Genomic DNA, 24,987 nt, shown 5'->3' on the forward strand with positions numbered 1-24,987 from the left:
GTACCCGGTACTCACCCCTTTCACTCACAATTTACCTTACTTTTAAAGTTTAAACTTAAAAGGTATGGATTCTCTCCAAAAATTCCAGCTTTTCTAGGAACAGTTCTTAAACAAATGAAAATCTACCCTTCCCCAAATTTTTTGCAGTATGACGTAGTGTGTCCATACTCTTGGCAATTAGTGCGTTGCGCTGGACCGTGGCGCTTATGTGGCTCTTCAAAAGTGATTCACCGATGCAAAAGATATTGTCGTTTATAGATTGGGTGGACTTTGTTCTTCTTCAGCGTCCTGCTTTCTGGCTCGAGCTCGACCTTGAAGAGGGGTTGTGACTCTTTGTCTTTATTTAGAATGTTTATAACATTCTTGGCGGTGAAGCCGTTTTCTTTAAAGCGGTAACATCGGGTTCGATTCCACGTGTAGTTTTTCTGAGCATTGTCCAGATTTAGGTGGTCTAATGTAGATAATGTGTTAAAATTTTAGCGTGTTAGTAAATGCTGGCTATCTACATTTCCGTTAATAAGGTTATGCAGAAAAACTACACCAAGCATTGTCCTACGATTTGTTAAGCTAGGTAAGTTTATAAGTAAAAGTCTGCTACTGTAGGATGGAAACTGAAGATTTGCATCCTAGTATAGACCTCTAAGTGCAAATATTAAAAAGTTCTTTTGCACGGATTCTATGCGGTCCTTATGTACTCCATGTTGGGGACTCCAGAGGCATGAACCGTACTCTAGTATAGGACGGACCAAAGAAATAAATAATGTTTTGGTTATATAGGGGTCATTATATTCTTTTGACCACCTTTTGGACTTTTGGAAAACCTTTTTGGAAAACCAGCTTTTGGAAAACCAAGGACTCCTTTAGCCTTATTAAATATGGTCGGCAAATTTAAGTTTGATATCTAATAGGATGCCGAGATCATTAACCTGGGTTAATTTTTCTAAGGCAATCCCATTAATAGAATAAGTTGCTTGCAGAGGGCAAGAACGATAAAAAGACATATGTTTGCATTTTGATCCATTAAGTATTAGATCATTAGCTAAACACCATTTTTGAAAGTTACCAAGGTCAGACTGAAGACTGCATTGGGCAGAGATGGATTTGTACTGAAGATAAAGCTTTATATCATCTGCATACATAAGAACTAGAGAGTTCGTTAAAGCAAGGGGCAAGTCGTTTATAAAAAGCGTGTTTAAAAAGGGCCAAGATGACTTTCTTGAGGGACGTCAGATGTAGCACGGACCAAACGGGAGAGTATATTTTTAAATAAGACTCTTTGTGTTCTTCCATCTAAGTAGCTAGAGATCAGCTTATTCAGTTTACTCAACAAGAGTGAGTGATTATTTATTTATTATTATTAACAATGAACTGTTATTTCTATATTATTATAACTAAGAGTAAGGATAAATTAAGTTAAAAGATATTCCATAATTTTGGATTTAATTACATCTAGGGATAGTTCAGGGGACATTAAATGGGATAACGAGTTATAATTTTTACAAATAACGCGGAATGGATCGTGTCCCGCAAAATTAGACCTAGAAATCGATAATCAAAGGGGTCGGAAGGATCTAGTTACTCTATTAGGCACAGAAAACATTAATTTTTCAAGAAGTACTTGTGAGTCAACCTGTCCAAGAATAAGCACATGAAGCAGCATAACCCCAGCACAAGTACGGCGCTCTTTTAAAGGAGGTAGGTTTAGTAATTTTAACCGGCAATTATACGACGGGAGGGAAGTGGCAGTATCCCAGTTTAAGTCTTTTAACGCAAATAGCAGAAACTGCTTTTGGACTGATTCAATCCTCCTTTGGTGAACAAAGTATTGCGGACTCCAAACGCTAGAACAGTATTCCAAGATAGGACGAACCAACGATACGACGATTAACTGAATCAATTGCTTTGCTGAAATCTGTGTAAATTACATCGGTTTGATATCCCTTATATCCTTATCCTAGGATAAGCAAACATTTTACTACTCAATATTTCATAAGTTAGGGTCCCATTATAAAATTTAATTATTGTCCATAACTCCGGACAGATTTTTAATATAACTATTGATTGATTGATCAATATTGAAAAAAAAAAAAAAATAATAATATTCAGTTTACTCAACAGAAGTAAGTGATTGATTGAATCAAATGCTTTCCTAAAGTCTGTGTAAATTACATCGGTTTGATATCCCTTACAAAAGCCATCTATGACAAAGGATGTCAACTTCAGTAAATTCGCTGTGGTGGAGCGAAGCTTAATGAAGCCATGCTGAAAAAGAGAGATGATCGAAGAGCTTTTCCCCTTTTTAATGAAAGGTAATTATGAAAGATTCATTCCACATGGGGAAAAATCGAGGTTTCCAAAAATAAGTTGAAAGTCTATGGGTTTGCACAGAGCCCTGGCAGTCCATTGGGGCCTGGCGAATAAACGGGTTTGACTCTTAGAAGATCAGACAATAAGCTATTTTCGGAGAAAAACGGACAGAAAATAAGATTTGCTAATTGAATGTTGTATGAGTAAGTCTGATCTGTCATTTTAGACGGAGAACAAGTTGATTGAAAAAATTTTACGAATTGATCGGCAATGGCCCGAACAGAAAGCACAGATGAACTTTCAAACGTTTTTAACGTTCAACGTTTTTATCGAGTGAATTAGAGCGTTTCAGTAGATGGTAGTCGTCTACATTGCCATTAATAATGTTGTGTAAGAAAACGAAACCCAGAATCATTCAACCTAAGATTATACAGTACATAAAAGGAACTTCTCAAAGACACCAAAGTGTTCCTATGGTGGCTCCAGGGCTGGAACACGTTGGACGTGCGAGTTCCACCGCGCGACAAGCTAAGTTAATGAAATTATCCCATATTCCTCAGGATTGGCGGAGTTGTAGAGCGCAGGACTGTCCCCGGTTGGTTCAAATTCTGCTAGGATTCTTCTCTTCCGTCACTTTTTTTTATTTTTATTCACACTATTTATGTGTAAATTAAAATGTTTTCCTTTTTTTTTAATGCTACTATTGAAAAAAAAAAACAGAAAATCACATACATATCATTCGTCTATCTAAGGTTTAATTCGGCGTTATTGCAAATTTGTTAAATGAAACGAAAATAAAAAATGTTAAATGTCATACAAAAAAGTAAAAAGTTTCCGTAGATCCGCGACAATAAGTTCTACACTCTAAACTACAATGCTTATTGTTTCTTGAGTGATAAATACGACCTCTATTTTTCTCCAGAAGCAGAAGCTCCAGTTTTGCAGAAGCTCAAATCGTCAGAAATTGAATTTTGAAAACCGAATCATTTTTACGCCGTCGCGCAGGCAGTGACACATACATAACTTAACAGAATAACTACTCTTAACACCTGTTAAGAGTTCTAAAAAAAGAAACCATGTATGTTCCAAACTCAGCGAAAAGAGTGTTGGTCCCTTATCTATGTAATGTATAATCTAAGTTATTTTAGTAAGCCCAAGTTAATTAATAAAAGTTTACTATGGTAGGAAGGAAGGTGAAGATTTGCAGCCCAATTCAGTCCTCTTAGAGCAAAAATCAGACAGATTATCGTGCAGATTCGATGTAATCTCTGTGAACTTCGTATTGAAGGTTCGAGACTCACGATCCATACTGAAGTATCGGATGGACCAAAAAAAAGTATATAGTTTTTGTTATATTGGGGTCATTAATTTCTTAAGACCATCTTTTATTATAGCTTAAGGTAATTGGCAAAACACTATTATTGGAAAATGATCGAAATCGGATTGAAGTTTAGATTGGCCACTGGTAAACTTATTTTAAAAGCACAGCTTAATGTCAGTAACGTACATAAGCAGCAGTGTGTTAGTTAAGGCAAGGGAAAATAGTTCATGAACAGTGTGAAAAGTAAGGATCGAAGATGGTTTTCTTAAGGAACACCAGATGTAACACGAACTAGGCGCGAGTAGGGATGTTTTAAAGAGACACGTTGACCTAGAGACAGAAGAGCAAATATTAAAAGTTTCTTCTGAAGTTTCTTCTGGTTTCTTTTCTTTCTTCTCTTCTATTCTGTAAGAACGAACTTTACGAGCCGGGTTCCAAATAATTGAGGTATATTCCAGCCTTGATCGAACAAATGCAGCGTAGTCGATGGGGCTCGAGTATGCAACATAAAATTGGATCACGGGCATAGCATACACTTTGGGCAGTATTGAATCTAAGTGACCAACAAATTTAAGAGGGACATGAGATGGCGGGTCCAACAGGAACGTGTCATGGTCGGTCTCCCAGATATATATATATTTTTTTTTATAACATTTGAAAGTTTTATTTACAATCTTTCAATAATTGTCAAGGGACAATAATTAAATTTTTTAAGTGAACTTTGACAATAGGAGGACAGGATAAATACGATTATGAATCTAAAAAGTTAATTTAGTAAATCCAGAGGATGTTTCCTCTTGAGTCTTCTAGTGGTGGTGCTGCTGTCCAGCAAATTGGTGGCACATGTATTCGGAGATCGTGTTAGCTTCTCCTTGTATTTAGCGGCGAATCTTCTAACTTCAGCGCTGACTGTAAGGATGCCCAGTTGAGCATGAATATTCGAATCGTCATGGTAAGGATGAGCCCCAGATAGCGTCCTAAGAGCTCTGTTCTGTGCCAGCTGAATGACTTTCATATTGCTTGGACTCGCTGTGCCCCACATTTGGATACCATACGGACAAACTGGCTGCACTATTGACTTATATATTAGTAGTTTTACCCTCAGCTTCAGGGTTGACTTTTGTCCAATCAACCAGTAAAGCTGCCGCAGCTTTTCCTGTACTTGCAGATATGACTCAAACTAACTTAATACTTTAGAATAAATTCCCAATTTGTATAACTTAGCCAGAAGGGCAACCTGGAGAAATTTCATCAAAGTCTTCGGAGAAAGACTTCCCTCATCTCCAAGCGAACGGTCGTGTTTTTTTTGTGCGCACTGCGTTTTATTATAAATATTGGTAAACCGGTGTTTACTCACTTAATCAATTGCATACATATATTGTGAATCTTAAGCTTCGCGAGTGCTGTGGTATATTTGGAGTCGAATTAATAAATAGAATAATTTCAATTCCAAGCATAGCTCAGCTCTGCTTTTCCCCGGCGTATCTCTATCTCTATTTCTCTTTTGCACTATTCAAAGCTTGTGAAAATTGTCGTGCTGTCCAAGGCGAAATGAGGTCGTTCATGAGACAGACCAAAAATGGATTTAAAGAGCTGATCACTGGTTTTCGTAATGTCAAAGACCAACTCTGTGCGCTTGACACTCAGGTTAGTGGCCTTCAGCTGCTAAATGACTCCCCTAAGCGTAAGAAATCCGCTGTTTCTGATCCGCCTTAGCCTGCTCAGCCGACATTAATGCAGCCGCTTATATCTCTGGCCACCCAAAGGGCTAGAACTGAGAAAAATTCGTCCGAATTTCTCGGGGATAATGAGCAATTGTCTGATATGTCCGCCATGGCATCCCTTCAAGTGATGCCACAGGTCCTAGGGAACGAAACCCCCATTAGAGTCACCCAAAAGGGTATTCCACAGTCCGGACCACCGGCACCGACTGATGCTGCAGTTCTCGTACCTGCGACACCAAAACCCTTACAGGTGATTCCTCCATCGAAACATATATTTGTTTCTCGGCTTGCCCCTGATACTTCAGAGATTGATATCTCGGCTTATATCAAAGCCAAAAAAAAAGCCGATATAAAGGTGGAGGACATAACTAAATTTAAATATAATTATACACGGCGCACGTCTTCTTTCAAGATTCGTGTGCCCGCGCTGATGTTTAAGACGATTTGTTCTCCTAGTTTTTGGCCAGAGAATCTTTTCGTCCAAAAACATCAGCCTAGTTCCGTAAAGAAAAAAGTTAAAAAACCAGTGGGAGTGAGACTTCCCATTATCGGAACCACTGACCAACCTTCCACCTCTTCTTTGGCCACTAACCCAAAAAACTAGTTAAAGCAAACTCCCCAAGCTATATTCTGATAGATCTTCCTTTGCATCTCAAATTATAGCCTTTACAGAAACTTGGTTAAGGGGTATATACCTTTTTTATTTTCAAAAAATCTAAAATTCATTGTTTTCAATTTTCATTGTTTTATCTTTAAGAACAACTCCTTGAGAACATTTTCCCAAATTTTCATAGAGATTGGAGCAGTAGAAAAAAAGTTACAGCGCTCCTAACCGCGCGTCTCGTCGCGGCCTTGAACTGAACTTTAAACTTTAAACGCGAATATCTCGAAATGGTGTTTCTTGAAAAATGACTTTGCGGTGACATGGATTGGCGGAAAACTACTGAACCGATTTACTTCAAATTTGAAATGAATTTTTTAGTGAAATTTCTAGAGACCAAAAAGTTTATTTTTAGCATAAAACGTTACCGTATGCATAAAAAAAAATAAAATTTTAAAATCGATGGTTCAAGCACAAAGAATTACACTAAACTAATGAACTTTTTTTACTTTTATGGTTTAAGTTGACTTATTTGACCTGGGGAACTATCACCGCAAGGCTCTAAAAAAAAAGCCTCTAAGGGAAACAGCCACCCCTTAAAAACTATTTAATATTTTTCCACCAAATTTTGCACAAACATTGTTAATAAAGTGTACTATCAAAAAATTAAAACATCCTTGAAATTAAATAATTGCTACACACCTAAAAAAAAATTCGAACTTTGCTCTTTTTCTTCGACAAAGAAGGTATATAACCCCGTAAAACAGGAGATCTTTAAGTTTTTCCGAAGTTTTTCCAAGTAAGTACACCACTTTTAGACGAGATCGATCTCAGCGAAAGGGGGGGGTGGAGTCATAGAATAGTTTGGTGACATAGAATTTATTTGCGTTAAAATCACTATGTCCGTGAAATCTTTATACATTACATGTTTATATATACCGCCTATGTCTGAACCACCTACATATTGGCAGCATTTGTCAGCTATTCGACACGTCTTTAATCTTATGACGGATCGTGACCAACTTGTAGCGGTGGGCGACTTTAATATCCCAGAATTAAAGTGGTCCAACGTCGATATCTGGCCATCTATGTCACTTATCACTCACCATAACTTCACCGCGGGCATGTTTGACATGTCCCTAGGTCAGATTAACCATGTTAGAAATTCGTTAGGTAGGCTTTTAGACTTATGCTTTGTATCTGATCCTGATGGTACCGCTCTCTCCAGAGTTTTTCCCCTTTCAACTCCAGAGGATCCTTATCACCCCACACTGGAGGTCTCTATCGAAACTATTCCTGGTATCGGCCAGATGTCTCTATGCGTGGCAAATAAGATTCGCTGCTTCTGTAAAGTTGATTTTCAGAAACTTAATAGCCTTATTGATACATACGATTGGTCCGATTTTTTGACATGCACTGATCATAACGTCACTTTAAAAAAATTTTACTTTACTTTAAATCAGAGGTCGGCACGGCCCTATCTCGGGGGCATAGGAAATTTCTCTGCCCGAGCTCTGCCACACACACACAGTATACATGTGTGAAACGTCATGCACACAGCCTACTTTCTGCTATTCGTTACTAACACTAATGCGGTAAAATCATATCAATGTATTGGGGTGCCGATCCCTGCTTTAAATAAATTTTTTGACTTCTGTGTGCCATGGAAATATTCGTCCGCTTCAACAAATCCTCCTTGGTATACAAGGTGCCTCACTAACCTAAAAAATACTAAAAATAAGCTCTTACCAAAATACAAAAAAACCTGTAGTAGTGTTGATTTTTCAAGATACCTTCTAGCTCGGTCGAATTTTACCGTGCATGACGCGGAATGTTATAGGAATTATATTGACCGCTGCCGGATATAATTTATTCAGGATCCAAAGCAGTTTTATAATTTTGTAAACACTAAGCGTGAACACGTATCTTTTTCACCCCTGCTTACGTTAGAAAATTCCTCTGCGGCGACTGATCAGGCCATTGCCGATCTATTCGCAGAATTTTTTCAAACAACTTATTCTCCGCCTAATTTGACAGATCAGCCTTACGCATATAACATTCAAGCAGCAAATCTTATTTTCTGTCCGTTTTTTTCTGAGAAAAATTTATTATCTGGTCTTTTAAGGGTAAAAAGACATTTATTCGCCAGGCCCCGACGGAGTACCAGGCTGTGTGCTAAAATACTGCGCCAGGGCTCTGTGCAAACCTCTTCTATGACTTTTCAACTTATCTTTGGAAACCTCGATTTTTCCCCTTAAGTGGAAGGAATCATTCATAATTCCCCTACATAAAAAAGTCCGAGGCTGCCAACTACAGAGGCATCTCTAAGTTGTCGGCAATTCCAAAGTTATTTGAAAAATTAATTACCCTTCATTTGCAACACCTTTGCTCTTCGATTACCACTCGCTATATTAAGCGTCGCTCCACCACCACAAACTTATTGGAGTTGACATCCTTTGTCATAGATGGCTTTTGTAAGGGATATCAAACCGATGTAATTTACACAGACTTCAGCAAAGCATTTGATTCAGTTAATCACTCACTTTTGTTGAGTAAACTGAATGTTATTATTATTATTTTTTTTTTTTTATCATCAATCAATCAATAGTTATATTTAAAATCTGTCCGGAGTTATGGACAATAATTAAATTTTATAATTGGACCCTAACTTATGAAATATTGAGTAGTAAAATGTTTGCTTATCCTAGGATAAGGATATAAAGGATATCAAACCGATGTAATTTACACAGATTTCAGCAAAGCATTTGATTCATTTAATCACTCACTCTTGTTGAGTAAACTGAATAAGCTGGGTTTTCCTAAAGACCTCTTAACGTGGATCTCCAGCTACCTAGATGGAAGGACACAAAGAGTCTTATTTAAAAACATACAGTCCCGTCTGGTCCGTGCTACATCCGGCGTCCCTCAAGAAAGTCATCTTGGCCCGTTATTATTTACTCTTTTTGTTAATGACTTGCCCCCTCCTTTGCATCAAATTGCATTTGCATCAATACAAATCCATCTCTGCCCAAAGCAGTCTTCAATCTGATCTCGAATCATTTTAGAAAATTATTATTACTTAATAGATCAAAATTCAAGCTTATGCCTTTTTATCGTTCTTGCCCTCTGCAGGCTTAGAGAAATTAACTCATGTTAAGATCATTAACTATTAGACTCTAGACTAACATTTGCCGACCATATTTTCACAATGATTAATAAGGCTAAAGAAGTCCTTGGTTTCATTAAAAGGTGGCCAAAAGAATTTAAAGACCCTTGCATAACTAAAAACTTATTAAAATCTTTGGTCCGTCCGATACTGGAGTACGGTTCATGTGTCTGAAGTCCCCAATGTGGAGTACTTCAGGACCGCATAGAATCCGTACAAAAGAATTTCCTAACTTTTCTTTTTAACTTAGAGGTTTAAACTGGGATGCAAATCTTCGCCTTTCATCTTATAATAGTAGACTCTTACTAATAAACTTACCTAGCTTAACAAGGACAATGCTCGGTAGAGTTTTTCTGAATAACATAATTAATGGGGATGTAGATAGCCAGCATTTATTAACACGCTTAAATTTTAACATTCCTAATAGAAGGACTAGAACTACTTTGTCGTTGTAGTTCGACATATGTACAGCACGACCTTTTTAGGGTCTTATGTTCGAACTACAATGGTCTCTACTCTATAACATCCCTTTCCTGCCCTTCAAATTTAAAATATAGAATTTTAAATGTCCTTACTAACTCCTCTTTGGTTAATAAATTGCTAATACCTAATAAATCGTTTCTCGAGCGCCCCTCGGTCGCCTGGGCTTCTAAGCTTTACGATAAATAGAGGAATGCTAGCTGATGCTCTAACTGATGAACAAGCCATTTCCAAAACCCTTATTGACCTGAAAAAACAAAAAAATTTTCAAACTATCAACATGTCAACGGACAACGACTGCGGCGCTGTAATAAGTATTTGCTTAGAAAAAAAGAAAAAAAAAATGAAGCGAAAAAAGGAAGCACAGTGCTCATCGAACTCTTTATATTTTTTGAGTAGAACTTCTTATGCCTTATTACGCAAATGCTTGTTTTTATATTAATCGCTTTTGGCGTGCCATAATGCAGGCTCATTTTTTAGGCAATAAATAAAATCTAGCAGGAACTTTTTATTCATTTTTCTCTACCAAAACGTTTTTCAAACTGACGTTCGTGCCAACATTGCCATCCATTGGCGAGCATGTTGTTGCAAACGTTGTCAAAATAGAACGATTTCAATTTCATTCAAACATTGTGACGAACACAAAATTTGACAACGAACACTACCATCCACAGGAAAAATTTCGTCGAGCACAACATGTTCGCCCAACATGCTCGACTGTGGATGGGCCCCTTTACCCGAAACAGTTACTGGTGAACGACGAGAGAGCAGCTTATGATGTATTTATAGCAGTAGTCGGCAGGGCCATAGGACTACCAGGGACATGGAAAATTTCTCTGCCCGAGCTCTGCAGCTCACACACAGTATAAAACGTATGAAATGTCATGGTATCAGCCTACTTTCTGCTAGTTGTTACTAATACTAATGGGAGCCGAACACTGATTTATAGTATTGATATTCTGTATATAAATTTGTTAAACCTTTGGTTGATGCCTCCAACTAGCTTTAATTTTTTTACCTTTGCAATTTAAAAAAAACCAATGCAAACAATGATGTTGCCGAAAGTTAAAAGAATGAAACACCATTTTTATTAAGTGAGTTTGCACGATGCAATATCTGTAAAGGTTTTGCGCGGTCTAGGAGACAAGACGAAGTTAGTATAAGTCTATTTAGATAAGTCAATTCATATAACTTATTTACATTAACATTTATTATCTTGGACCATACCTGCGATCTTTCTTAGAATTCTACATATACGGCTCACGTATAATAATTAATTTTTTTTTTTTTTTAGATCCCTTGGTCTTAAGTCACCATTTATAGAGTTTGGGAGTCAGGAAGAACAATTGGCTAACACAAGTATACCCATTAATATAACTAAAGACGAACAAGCCTATATGCATCAAGAAGGCTTGCGCAAGCTAGGAACATTCATTAAGCCTGTTGATCTACGAGACTCCGAAACGGGTTTTGTAAAACAAGATCATACAAAAAGACTTACCTTAACTCCACCTAATTTGCAATCACGTTACATTCATCCTATCCAGGAAGAAATGGATCAGAAAAATATAATACTTCTTGATGATGATACAGACGAAAACGGTCTGCCTGCTAGTTTAACTGATGAAGATCGAAAGTTTATAGTACCAATGGCCTTAAAAAATATATCACCTGATCCCCAATGGGGTAACAGTAATTTACCTACTGTTCGACTTTCTAATACAAAAGAGGCGATGGAAAATGTTTCTGATAGACAAAATAATAATCCCACAGTTCACAACGGTACACCTATAACGCAAGAAATTGACCCAACGTCCAATATTGATGATTTAAAGAAACATATTCTTTTTTTGCATAACATGACAAAAACAAATACAAACTTTGAATCGAAGTTCGTAAAGTTTCCAAGCTTGCAAAAAGACAAACCCAAGCAAATTGGGACCACATCTGCCACAAACAATAAACGTCCTCAACGGCCTTTTTTTCAGTATGCAGCACCAATTGCACACCCAACTCGTAAAATGCCGCAAGACCATGAAAATAGCTTCGGCCGGGAAGACGAAAGCAACTTAAAAAATGAAAAAAGCTTAAATAAACTTTCGTATTTTCCAAAACCCATTAACAAATCTAGTTCTGTAATGCTTATAAATGAAGGTACATTTTTATTAAAGCCTCAAATGAATTTATTAAATAAAACTGAATCATCAACAAAGGAGAGTACAAATCCTTTAACTAAAAATACAACTGATACGGAAACACCTTTACGAACAACCAAAAGACCTGTCTGCCTTCGAAATCCAGATTCACCAAAATGCTTACGTCAGCGTCGAAAGGAGGAACAACAGCGGCAAAGAGATCGTGATGAATGGTTTCGAGGACAAGCTGAATATATACAACCGCGGTTTCAGCCAATTATTCAAACCATCAATAACACAAAACGATTTGCCGTATCCATCGAAATACCGGACTCCTTTAAAATACAATCTGACGGTGAATTTCTTTTAAGAGCTCAACGATCGCCGCTCCGTAGTCGTAAGCCTGATGAAGTTTCTGAAGAGGACAACTTTGAAAATCGTTCTCGTAAAACAGATAATTTTAATCAAGATATTGTGATGACATCTGCAGAAATAGCTAGCGATCGAGAATTCGTTATAACTAATATAGAAAAAAACGATTCGACTAGACAAAATAAGCCTAAAAATGATTCATCTAATATTCCTAAAGATTATTTTGAACCAATTGATTTGAATCCAAAAAATTGTTATAAAGTAAGTGGCTTAACGCCGAATCAAAAAAAACAATGCATAAAAAATACGAGTGTGATGCCAGCCATTAGCCGAGGAGCACGTGCAGCAATTCAAGTAAGTTTAATAGGGTTTTAAAGTATATATTTTTATCTGAACGTATATATAAGTCGGATTGTCACTGTCTATCTATTAGAAATTAGAAATTTTTCACTTTCTAGATGTGTAATAGGTGCATATATATTAAAAGTATAAGAAGACTGACAAAATAATTATATTTATTAAAAATCATAAATAGTACTAAATCACAAGTGGCAAAAAATTGATTCCTCTTAAATCCAACCAATTTCTAATAGTTACCATAGAAATGAAATATAAATAAATTATGGAATAAACTGGTAATGTATTGGTTAAATGTTAATTAAATTATAATAATAACAATAATACTAGCCTAAAAAAATTAACAAATTTCGAAATCGTCCTAGTCCCAGGTAGTAGTTGATCACTCGTCGTTTGCACTTTGCTGTATCCGGACATGTTTCTTGAGCCATTGTTTCTTGGAAACATTGTTTCTTGGAAACATTGTTTCTTGAGACATTGTTTCTTGGAAACATTGTTTCTTTGGCGTTTTCGCCAGATTGCCTATTTCTTCGACCATAGAATTAAAGTTTTCACTTTTCAAAATATATCGATTAATTCTCAAAATATATTTGACTAAGTTAAAGTTATTTTAAGTTCGTTGAACTATTTATTTCGTATTTCTGTCGCATAGGATCGACTACTCTCGGGTACAGGGAGCTACAGGGTGCCTATCTAAATTCTTCACACTCTACTACAAAGCTTAGCAATCCGTCAACAATGAGTCAAGTCGCACAGCCAAATAATGTGAATTCGGTGGATCCAACGAATTGCAGTAACTGCTCTCATATTAAATGTGATGGAGGTGGACCCAATAGACGGATGAGTGATCTTATCAATAAGTTTGGCTTGACGAGGTCTTGTATCGCTTGCAGGGAAATCGAGTCAGAGATGTGGACTTTTATGAAGCAGGCAAGAAATGATTTTCTTGATGTTCGCAAGCAATTCTCGGCCATTAATAAGCAATTCCTGGGTCTAATGTTGTTAAGTGAATCTCCAAAGAAGAAGCTTTTCTAACAAAAACCTGCTGAATGCTAATTTTTTGGGTATCCCTACCTCGGCCTATCTCTAGGCCTACTTGCCTACCTACTGATGTACCAAGGACGATGTACTTTTTAGTACCAAGGGATATTTTGAGCCTTCCAGCAGGGCAGACTGAAGTTGATCCCTTGCATGTAGCGGTCAGTGTACCGAGAAAAAATCTTGGGCCACCAATCATCTTAGAGCCTCCATCGTTGGACAACCTACATGCTGCGCCTAAAGTTAGATCTTCTGGGCTTACGCTGAGGGCGGTTGGTCCCCGTACTTAAGGCCATATTTGTTTCTCGCCTTTTCCCGGACGGCCTTTTTAATGATGTCAGCTCCCTCAAGATGGTTTAACAGGTGACACCACCACAGGGTGAGGTCCTAATAGAGTAGATGTTTTTAAGTTTAACTTTAAAGACAAGCATTTTATATCTTCTTTTAAAATAGTCCTACGTGATTCCTACCTTGAAAAAGCACTTGATCATATTGCTTTGCCTTAACACCGTATCAATAATGAATTCCTAAACAAAGACGCTTAGATTCCTAGCCCTGTAGAAACAGCTTCAAAAAACTGAAAAACAAAGTATTTCCTGTTTCTACCAAAACGTTCGAAGTATTCTTGGTAAATTAGGTAAATTTTTTACAAAGAGTGTTTTTTTTTATTTTGCATACTGAAACTTATCTTAATTCCTCTGTCTTTGATTATAAAATTGTTGTTTCCAATTTAACTATGTTTCGATTGCATTGTCTGTCTTTTGACGGTGGTGTCCTTATTGCTGGTAATAATAAATACCCTGCTGAACGTATCCCTTTCTCCAATGAGTTTCGATAGAGTTCATTGGAGTAACATTTTTAACTTTCCCGTCTCATATTTTCCTAACCTGTTCTTATGATTCGTTTGTTTTCACCACCTTGTGACCATTAAGTCTGTTTTTTTTGGTGAATAACTCTCATTTAATTCTAATCATGGGAGATTTCAACCTTCCCCTCATTTCCTGGATCCCGTCTGAGGATGACAATTCCCAGCTTTGCAGTTGTCATAATACTTTATCGATGGCTTTACTGATATTGCTCTACTCCAATTTAACCCCATTCATAACACTTATGGGCCTTATATTCTTTAATGTGACATCCTCTCCTCGTTCGTCGCATCTATCGCTTCCAAAAGACTTTCACCATTCTATACTATTAGCATCTGTGTTAATCGATGTGCCTCATTATGATGCTGGCTTTAAGGTTCAAATGTTTCAAATGTTTCAATTCATGAAGTGTTCAAAGTTATCTGAACAATAGGTTTCACATTTTCTGCTGGTCCTGGCAAATCCCTAGCTGTGTTCTTAGGCACTGCTCTTATATCCTTTGCTATCCTCTTACTATCTTATTAAACCCTTGCAGAGAGTATTATAATTTTGGTCAAAAGTGTGCAACGCAGTGAAGGGGACATCTCCGACTCTATAAAGTATATATATTCTTGATCAGGATCACCTCCTGAGTTGATATGAGCATGTCCGTCTGTCCGTCTGTCTGTCCGTCTGTCTGTCCGTCTGTCTGTCCGTCTGTCTGTTTCTACGCAAACTAGTCTCTCAGTTTTAAAGCTATCGACTTGAAACTTTGCACACACCCTTCTTTCCTTTGCACGCAGTATATAAGTCGGAACGGCCCGGATCGGCTGACCATAACCTATAGCTGCTATATAACTGATTGATCGGAAACGGTATAACTTTACAGTTAGAGAGTTCAAATTTCACAAGTTTCAATTTCATAGCTATTTTTGGCAAAATAATACGACATGCTAAATTTCGTAAGGATCGGCCGACTATTGCCTATAGCTGCCATATAACTGAACGATCGGAAATGGTATTTGGTAAAAATACCAACTTTTGTATTTTTCAAGATAGAAGTTTGGTTCTTTTTTTAGATTTTGTATTATAATAAATTGGGTTATATTATCATATTCTCATAAGGATCGGCCAACTATATTCAATGTTTGCGATATATATCCGGTTTTAACTGCAAGGGTATATCAACTTCGGATCCGCCCGAAGTTAACTCTTCTTTCTTGTTCAATTTATCCTTGGAGCTTGGATGTCTTCCCAAGCGATGGAATTAATTATTTATTATTCCGCTTCATAAAAAAGGCTCACAAGCTGAAGAAACGGCTGGAGAATGGTTTTGTCAAGCATCGATCTACTACAACCAACCTTGTTAAATTCACTTCGATCATCCACAAGGGTTTTCTAAGCCGCATGCGGCGTGTTTTGTTTAAAAACATAACATGATTACAATTACATTACATTACAATTAAACCTTAACGAAGCCTTCTTGTGGTCTTTAAACAATCTCCTCTTACTTAAGGGGTTATATACCTTCTTTGTCGAAGAAAAAGAGCAAAGTTCGGATTTTTTTTTAGGTATGTAGCAATTATTTAATTACAGGGATGTTTTAATTTTTTGATAGTACACTTTATTAACAATGTGAAAAATTTGGTGGAAAAATATTAAATAGTTTTAAAGGAGTGGCTGTTTCCCTTAGAGGCTTTTTTTTTTTAGAGCCTTGCGGTGACAGTTCCCCACGTCAAACAGGTCAACTTAAACCATAAAAGTATAAAAATTTAATTAGTTTAGCGTATTTCCTTGTGCTTGAACGATCGATTTTAAAATTTTTATTTATTTTTTTCATATGGGAACGTTTTATGCTAAAAATGAACTTTTTGGTCTCTAGAAATTTTACTAAAAAATTCATTTCGGCGAAAAAAAAGTTAGTGCGTGAAACGTCGATCGTTCAAGCACAGAAGAATTTCATTACGAACATTTTAAAAAAAATTTGAAGTAAATCGGTTCAGTAGTTTTCCGCCAATCCATGTCACCGCAAAGTCATTTTTCAAGAAACACCATTTCGAGATATTCGCGTTTAAAGTTTCAAGTTCAGTTCAAAGCCGCAATGAGGCACGCGGTTAGGAGCGCTGTAACTTTTTTTCTACTGCTCCAATCTGTATGAAAATTTGGGAAAATGTTCTTAATGAGTTTTTCTTCAAGATAAAGCAATAAAAAAATTTTCGATTTTTTGAAAATAAAAAAGGTATATAACCCCTTAAGGGGGGACATCTGAGTAGAGTTTTAAAAAAATCGAAAATTTTTTTTTTCGCTTAAAAAATTTGTTAGGGCCTTAAAAATAACATATCAAAAGATAGAGTCCGGCCAAAGTGTCTAAGTATCGAAATTTTCCATTCTGCGCCGATGCCTCACAGGTATATCCCACAGTACTTAAAACTTTAAACGCGTTTTTCTCGAAACCGCTTTTTTTGAGTTGGCCGAACACATAACTCGAACAACTATTAACCTATCGATCTAAAATTTTGACAGTATTCTCACAATGTCTATCGACACACGTAGGATTTTTTTTATATTGCTTAGTTATTTTTTTATCAACAATTTTGTGACGTTTTTTGTTCGTGAAAATTGAAAATTTTTTTCAATCACTCACCATTTTGCAAAAAATTCATATATGGAAAAAATCCTACGTGTGTCGATAGCCGTTGGGATACAGAAACTAACCAAACTTGACTTTTTGTTCTAGATAAAAAATTAGGGACGTTAGGTGTTCGGCCATGGACCGCCTTTAAAAAAATAGGGCCTACGAATAAAGGCTGCAGACCCGCCATTTTGTTTTCGATTTATTAAAAAAAAATTTTATTGTGTACTTTAAATATAATATAATAAAACCTCATTTACAAATTTTCGATTGGCTTTTTCATTTGGCCAAAAAAAATCTGTTCCAGAAAATCCGTTTTTTTCGCCTGTTTCTCAGATGTCCCCCCTTAACTGTTCTAAGTGTAATGTTGTGACGTTCAATTGCAGGCTGCCTAACATCGTCTCGTACTCATCGAGAATTTGATTATCCTTTCACAACTAAGACTCTTTTTTTCGTTTGTCCTTTCTTGGAATACTTTTCGTGCGTTTGAGGTCCGCAGTACTTTGTTCATCAAAAGAGGATTGAATCCGTCCAAAAGCAGTTTCTGTTATTTACATTAAACTGGTATAGTGTCACTTGCTTTCCGTCGTATCGTGGCCGATTAAAACTATAACACCTGCCTCCATTGCAAGAGCGCCTTACTTGTGCAGGGACTATGCTACTTCACATGCTTATTCTTGTTATTTGTAAAAATGACAACATTTTTTCCATTTATCGTCCTCTGAAGTTTCCCTGATGTAATAAAATCTTGAATTATAGAATTTTTTTTTAGCTTAATTTATGTTTACTTTTAATTTTAATAATCTACAATAATTATTGACAGATTATTGACAGTTATAACAGATCATTTTTAAAATAAATAAATAAAAAATAATAGTTTTTATGAGGCTAGCGGTATACCAGTTCCCTCCATCTTGTGATCGGCGTTTTGGCGTTTCCCTCAGATCTGGGACCCATATGAACTTAATGTCATACTGTTGTGGAGCGAAGACCGTTTTCGGGAACTGGTAATCCAGTTAAAGATTTAAACTTCAGCGCATCTAAAGCTGGATGCTTTGAAGTATTTGAGTGGTTCCTTGATAGCCATCACCAGTAAACGCTGCAATTACGTGATGGGGACTATGGGGTCGTTCAGTTAAGGGGAGGGTAAGGTAATAAATTTTTTTTTTTTGCCATTTTTTTTTTTATTTTTTAAATTGAATGCATAATAATTGAAGAATATTGTGTCAAAATTTCAAGTCAATTAAAGCAAAATTGACGAAGTTATTAGTTATTGACGAAGTTGCTTATAAACGTATTACACTGGATTTTTTTGTGTTAAAACTTTAAAGCGTTTTTCCCACAACTCACGTTTTCAAAGTCGGTGCCCCTCATAACTTCAAAACTACTGCACCGATCCTTTTGAAATTTTAAACACTATTTCTGTACATATTTTACGAGGTAACGCTGTCGAGTTTTTTTTTTTTTTGTTCATAATTTTGATTTTGCAATGACAAATTTACCGATTTTTTCCCAAAAAATTGAGTTTTTCACTTCAAAGTCTTCGAAAAAATTAAAAAATTGCAATTTTCAAAAAACCTTCACAACGTTACCTGGGGCGAACTATTATCTAACGAATGAATTTTCATTTTTTGATTACAAATGATCCAGCACCGAGTTATGAGGGGCACCGCAATTCAACTTTTTTTTTCCGACACTTCCGGACAATTGCTACCATTGCCATATTTTTAAATATTTTTTTGTAAAAATTTGATAAAACATTCTTCTAATGTCATACTTTAATATACCGTTGGTTGAATTAATAAATTTTAACTGTGTCGTCAGGAAAAAAATCACAAACAAGAAAGGAAAGCTAACTTCGGGCGGAGCCGAAGTTTATATACCCTTGCAGTTAAAACCGGATATATATCGCAAACATCGGATATAGTTGGCCGATCCTTATGGGAATAGGAATATATAATCCAATTTATTACAATACAAAATCTAAAAAAAGTCCCAAACTTCTATCTTCAAAAATACGAAAGTTGATATTTCTATTAAATACCATTTCCGATCGTTCAGTTATATGGCAGCTATGGGATATAGTCGGCCGATCCTAATGAAATTTGGTAGGTTGGATCAACTGACCAAGAATTAAATCTGTACTAAGTTCCAGCTTTCTATCTTCAAAAACACCAAAGTTATACCATTTCCGATCAATCAGTTATATGGCAGCTATAGGATATAGTCGGCCGATCCGGGCCGTCCCGACTTATATACTGCGTGCAAAGGAAAGAAGGGTGTGTGCAAAGTTTCAAGACGATACCTTTAAAACTGAGAGACTAGTTCGCGTAGAAACAGACAGACGGACAGACAGACGGACAGACGGACAGACGGACAGACGGACATGCTCATATCAACTCAGGAGGTGATCCTGATCAAGAATATATATACTTTATAGGGTCGGAGATGTCTCCTTCACTGCGTTGCACACTTTTGACCAAAATTATAATACCCTCTGCAAGGGTATAAAAATACCAAAAAAAAAACGAAAAAAAAATTCCAAAAAATATACAAAATAAAACACCAAAAAAATACCAAAAAAATATACAAAAAAAAAATAAAATTTACCAAAAAAATACTAAAATTTACAAAAAAAAAACCAAAAAAAATTCAAAAAAAAAAAACAAATAAATATTCAAACAAGAAAGGAAAGCTAACTTCGGGCGGAGCCGAAGTTTATATACCCTTGCAGCTAAAACCGGATATATATCGCAAACATCGGATATAGTTGGCCGATCCTTATGAAATTTGGTAGGATGGATCAAAATTTAATCTGTACCAAGTTCCAGCTTTCTATCTTCAAAAACACGAAAGTTGGGTCATTTCCGATCGTTCAGTTATATGGCAGCTATAGGATATAGTCGGCCGATCCTTATGAAATTTGGTACGTTGGATCAACTGACCAAAAATAGAATCTGTAATAAATTTCAGCTTTCTATCTTCAAAAAAACGAAAGTTGGGTCATTTCCGATCGTTCAGTTATATGGCAGCTATAAGATATAGTCGGCCGATCCTTATGAAATTTGGCATGTCGTAATGTTTTGCCAAAAATAGCACTCGTGTCAAATTTGAACTCTCTAACTCTAAAAACACCAAAGTTATACCATTTCCGATCAATCAGTTATATGGCAGCTATAGGATATAGTCGGCCGATCCCGGTCGTTCCGACTTATATACTGCGTGCAAAGGAAAGAAGGGTGTGTGCAAAGTTTCAAGACGATAGCTTTAAAACTGAGAGACTAGTTCGCGTAGAAACAGACAGACGGACAGACGGACAGACGGACAGACGGACAGACGGACATGCTCATATCAACTCAGGAGGTGATCCTGATCAAGAATATATATACTTTATAGGGTCGGAGATGTCTCCTTCACTGCGTTGCACACTTTTGGACAAAATTATAATACCCTCTGCAAGGGTATAAAAACATGGCTTTTTTCGCATGATTTGACCTTACCCTCCCCTTAAAAGTTGGAATGTCCACTTTTACTTAAAGTTTACTGATTTGTGTTCTTTAGTCTAATTGCGAGTTCCATACGAGCTAGTTCTGATAAGGCTAGGTTGGTCTAGGTAGGTTGAGTATGGCAGTTAAAGTTTTGTTTTTGAGTTGATCGGAGAGCTCCAATGATGCTATGGTTAGATTCCAGTTCACCTTTTCTCAGTAGTACTCCAGTTCAGTATCTTGTTTTCATGGGGCAGAAAACTATTAATAAATGTTTTTTTGTGGCTTGTCAAGTTGGCTAGGGTTTGTAGTCACGGACAACATAAGGTCACAAAGTAATTTGGGGTATTTACGCGTGCGAATGATTTCATCGTTGCCTTCCATTTAATGGAAAATGAGTAATAAAACAAGAAAGGAAAGCTAACTTCGGGCGGAGCCGAAGTTTATATACCCTTGCAGTTAAAACCGGATATATATCGCAAACATCGGATATAGTTGGCCGATCCTAATGGGAATAGGAATATATAATCAAATTTTTTACAATACAAAATCTAAAAAAAAGTCCCAAACTTCTATCTTCAAAAATACGAAAGTTGATATTTCTTCCAAGTACCATATCCGATCGTTCAGTTATATGGCAGCTATAGGATATAGTCGGCCGATCCTAATGAAATTTGGTAGGTCGGATCAACTGACCAAATATATAATCTGTACCAAGTTGCAGCTTTCTATCTTAAAAAACACGAAAGTTGGGTCATTTCCGATCGTCCAGTTATATGACAGCTATAGGATATAGTCGGCCGATCCTTATGAAATTTGGCATGTCGTAATATTTTGCCAAAAATAGCACTCATGTCAAATTTGAACTCTCTAACTCTTAAAACACCAAAGTTATACCATTTCCGATCAATCAGTTATATGGCAGCTATAGGATATAGTCGGCCGATCCCGGTCATTCCGACTTATATACTGCGTGCAAAGGAAAGAAGGGTGTGTGCAAAGTTTCAAGACGATAGCTTTAAAACTGAGAGACTAGTTCGCGTAGAAACAGACAGACAGACGGACAGACGGACAGACGGACAGACGGACAGACGGACATGCTCATATCAACTCAGGAGGTGATCCTGATCAAGAATATATATACTTTATAGGGTCGGAGATGTCTCCTTCACTGCGTTGCACACTTTTGACCAAAATTATAATACCCTCTGCAAGGGTATAAATATGCTTTGCTACTTCTTAGCTAAAATTTAGGCTCGAGTTTTAACTTCTATGCTAGCTCCTGGCAGCTTGCATTCTTTAGTCGTCAGTTAATTTTGTTTAAACGATAAGAAAATATAATAAATATGTTACAAAACTTAATGCTGGCTGCTGTCTGATACGACATCTTCCCTTCAGTTTAGCCTGGTTACCAACTCTAGTTTTAAGAGACAAAAGCAAAACTTAGACATTGCACGCTTGGTGGTTCCAGATGCTGTTCGGATCACCGCGGCTGGAAAAACTCTCCATCAACCAGCAACCTGGACAAACCGTCTCCATCAGGGACAAGCTTCACTATTTTCGCCAGCGGCCCCTTCATCGTGAGAATGTTATAGTTTTTCACCAACACACGTTGTCAGCTATCCAGCAGAATGACGGTCCACCAGACTACTAGTTCTACAAAAAGTTTATGACAGCACTAATGTGACATAGCAACGTTTGCAGACAGCCACTTTCCAAAGTCCCCCAAGCAGGACTAAAATTCCATTTGAAGAAGTAAATTGCACAAAAATCCAACAGTTTACTACATTATCCGACCAAATGTGTTGCGGATTACGGCTAAATGCACCATTTAGGGGTTGCAAAAAAGCAGTTTTGGATTCGCTTTAAGCTCCCCTACAATTAACACCCATAATAAGTCAAAAACTAACAGTCATATTGACTGATACAGAATTACACGGCCCTAAAAATCGATTACTGGTTTGGGAAGTCGTCGCAGGATAAGCGGAATCCGCTGGAAACTTAAGCTAATCCTCGACCGAGGAAATTTGGGTGCGAAGACAGTTTTAGTTCGTAAGACACTTTTTGCTTCTGAATTTCTTTTTTCACTGCGAGAATGCCCATACCCCGGTTGCAAACATACCAAGGTGCCTCAGTGATAGTTCTCAATATTTTTGATTGTGCGCGCTGTGTGATGTCTATGTTGCTACTGCTCGCGTTCCCACACATCTCGAAGCCATACGTCCAGATTGGCTTTAGGACTGAATTGTACAGTAGTTACTTGTAGTCCGGGCACAGTGGCGATCGTGAGTTTATGATCCAGCAGAGGCTGCTAGCTTTTCGTTTTAGGTGCATCTTGTTGCATTTGATATGCTTACGCCAGGTTAGTCGTCTATCAAGGTGGACGCCAAGGTAGGTTACTTTGTTAGTTTGAAGGATCTGCATACCGTTCAGTGAAAGCGGAGGGCATGTTTGTCTATTAAAAGTAAACGTAAGATCAAAGATTATAAAGTACATAGGTGGGACATCAGGGCCCAAAACGGTCAACTTTTTGCGTCGAGCTTGTTGGTGAGGGGGGAACGCACATGAATACGATTCTATTTTTAGAACTCATTACATGTATGCATAAAAAAAATGTGTGGCTTTGTATGTATGTGTCACTGCTCGCACAACGGCGTAAAAATGTTTCGGCTTCCAAATTTTAATTTCAGTTTCTCATCGTTATGTTTAAAATGCGTCGATGTGGTAGTGTAACAAATATTACTTTTTTTCGTTGCCGTTTGAGTGAGGGTGGTACCCCAATTCACAGAGTAGTTGCTCTCTGTACGATTTTCCTGGGTTCGAATCCTCCTAAGGACATTTAGTGTTTTTCTTTTTTTTTAAATATCGTTCAGCTCTTTCGTCAAATTTCATTAAATGAAAATTATCTCGGAATCTAGGATTTAAAGAAAATGCTAAGCATATTGAAAATGTTATTAAGGATTTGGGAAATAAATAATATCCTAAATTTATACATACATAGTTGGAAATTTGTCTTAAAGGATTTGGTATTACTATATAAAAGATATTTAAGGAAAGCACCTCAAAAAAAAATTTCAATTGGACTATGGTATTAGATGCTGTGTCAAACCTGCATGAATTTTAGCCATCATTTTCCTAACCTAAAGTTTTTTAAATTTCCGTCCTCGGATTTAATTTTAGGACAAATATGGAGGGAAACATGTGGCATTATCTTAGACGATTATAATAATTTTTCGACGGCGTTCTTTGGAAAAAATTACTTGAAAAAAGAACATTAAATTTGGATATGGCGTTTGAAGATGTGGACTTTGAGGAAACATTTGAGCAGTTCGTGAAAGCATATATTGAAGAGGACCAGTGTAGTAAATGCGAAAAAATATTAAAAGCCAACAAGTACTTAAAAAAACAAATCAAACCCTATTAAAAAAAAATTACCAAAAAAATACCCATCAATTCGGCTTAAAAAAAAAAGACACTTCAAAAACTGGTATAGTTGACAGAGTTGATGCCATTCAGAACATCAGTCCAGAATCAAAAAATTTTCAATCAAATTTTCTATTTATCGCATTCAACATATTCTTTCCTTAGGGTCAAAATAAAATCGAACACGCCTGGTTATACAAACAATTCTTTATACAAAAATTTAAAAAAATGACTGCAGAGCTAAGAAAAAATAATGATTCTCAAGTCGTCCTTGAACGTCCTTTTTTTTATTTTAAAAGAAACGAATTTTTTGCATATATGAAAATCATAACACATCTAATTACACATCTGTATTAAACAAACACATCTAATTAAATCATAAAGGAATGGTCTTCAGACCTGCGACTTAAATACACCGGATGGGCAGGTTAGCTATCAGGTCGTGAAGGAGTTGTGGCAGAAGGAGGAAGATCAAAAAACGAAAATGTGCCCAAAATTGACAAGGAAGCATATATTTCCAAATACATTTAAAACAAGAAAGGAAAGCTAACTTCGGGCGGAGCCGAAGTTTATATACCCTTGCAGTTAAAACCGGATATATATCGCAAACATCGGAATAGTTGGCCGATCCTTATGGGAATATATAATCCAATTTATTACAATACAAAATCTAAAAAAAAGTCCCAAACTTCTATCTTCAAACATACCAAAGTTGGTATTTCTACCAAAAACCATTTCCGATCGTTCAGTTATATGGCAGCTATAAGATATAGTCGGCCGATCATTATGAAATTTGGAAGGTCAAATTAACTGACCAAAAATATAATCTGTGCCAAGTTTCAGCTTTATATCTTCAAAAACACGAAATCTGTGTCATTTCCGATTTTTCAGTTATATGGCAGCTATAGGATTAGCCGATCCTTGTGAAATTTGGAGGGTCGTATTATTTTGTCAAAATCAGCATTCGTACAAAATTCGAACTCTCTAACTCTAAAAACATCAAAGTTATACCATTTCCGATCAATCAGTTATATGGCAGCTATAGGATATAGTCGGCCGATCCGGGCGGTTCGGACTTATATACTGCCGTGCAAAGGAAAG

The 24,987-nt window shown here is 36.6% G+C and overlaps 1 protein-coding gene across 3 annotated transcripts in view; it reads left to right on the forward strand.

The window, feature by feature from the left end:
* Wnt5 (Wnt oncogene analog 5) overlaps positions 1 to 24,987 on the forward strand; it is a 122,902-nt gene that overhangs the window by 27,075 nt on the left and 70,840 nt on the right. For all 3 annotated transcript variants that reach the window (XM_043211566.2, XM_043211567.2, XM_043211568.2), the window contains exon 3: positions 10,894 to 12,460. In XM_043211566.2, coding sequence (XP_043067501.1) covers positions 10,894 to 12,460 — 1,567 coding nt within the window. The remainder of the gene's footprint in view (positions 1 to 10,893; positions 12,461 to 24,987) is intronic.

The sequence above is a fragment of the Drosophila bipectinata genome, chromosome 2L (genome assembly GCF_030179905.1).
Source record: "Drosophila bipectinata strain 14024-0381.07 chromosome 2L, DbipHiC1v2, whole genome shotgun sequence".
NCBI classification, from domain to species: Eukaryota; Metazoa; Arthropoda; class Insecta; order Diptera; family Drosophilidae; genus Drosophila; species Drosophila bipectinata.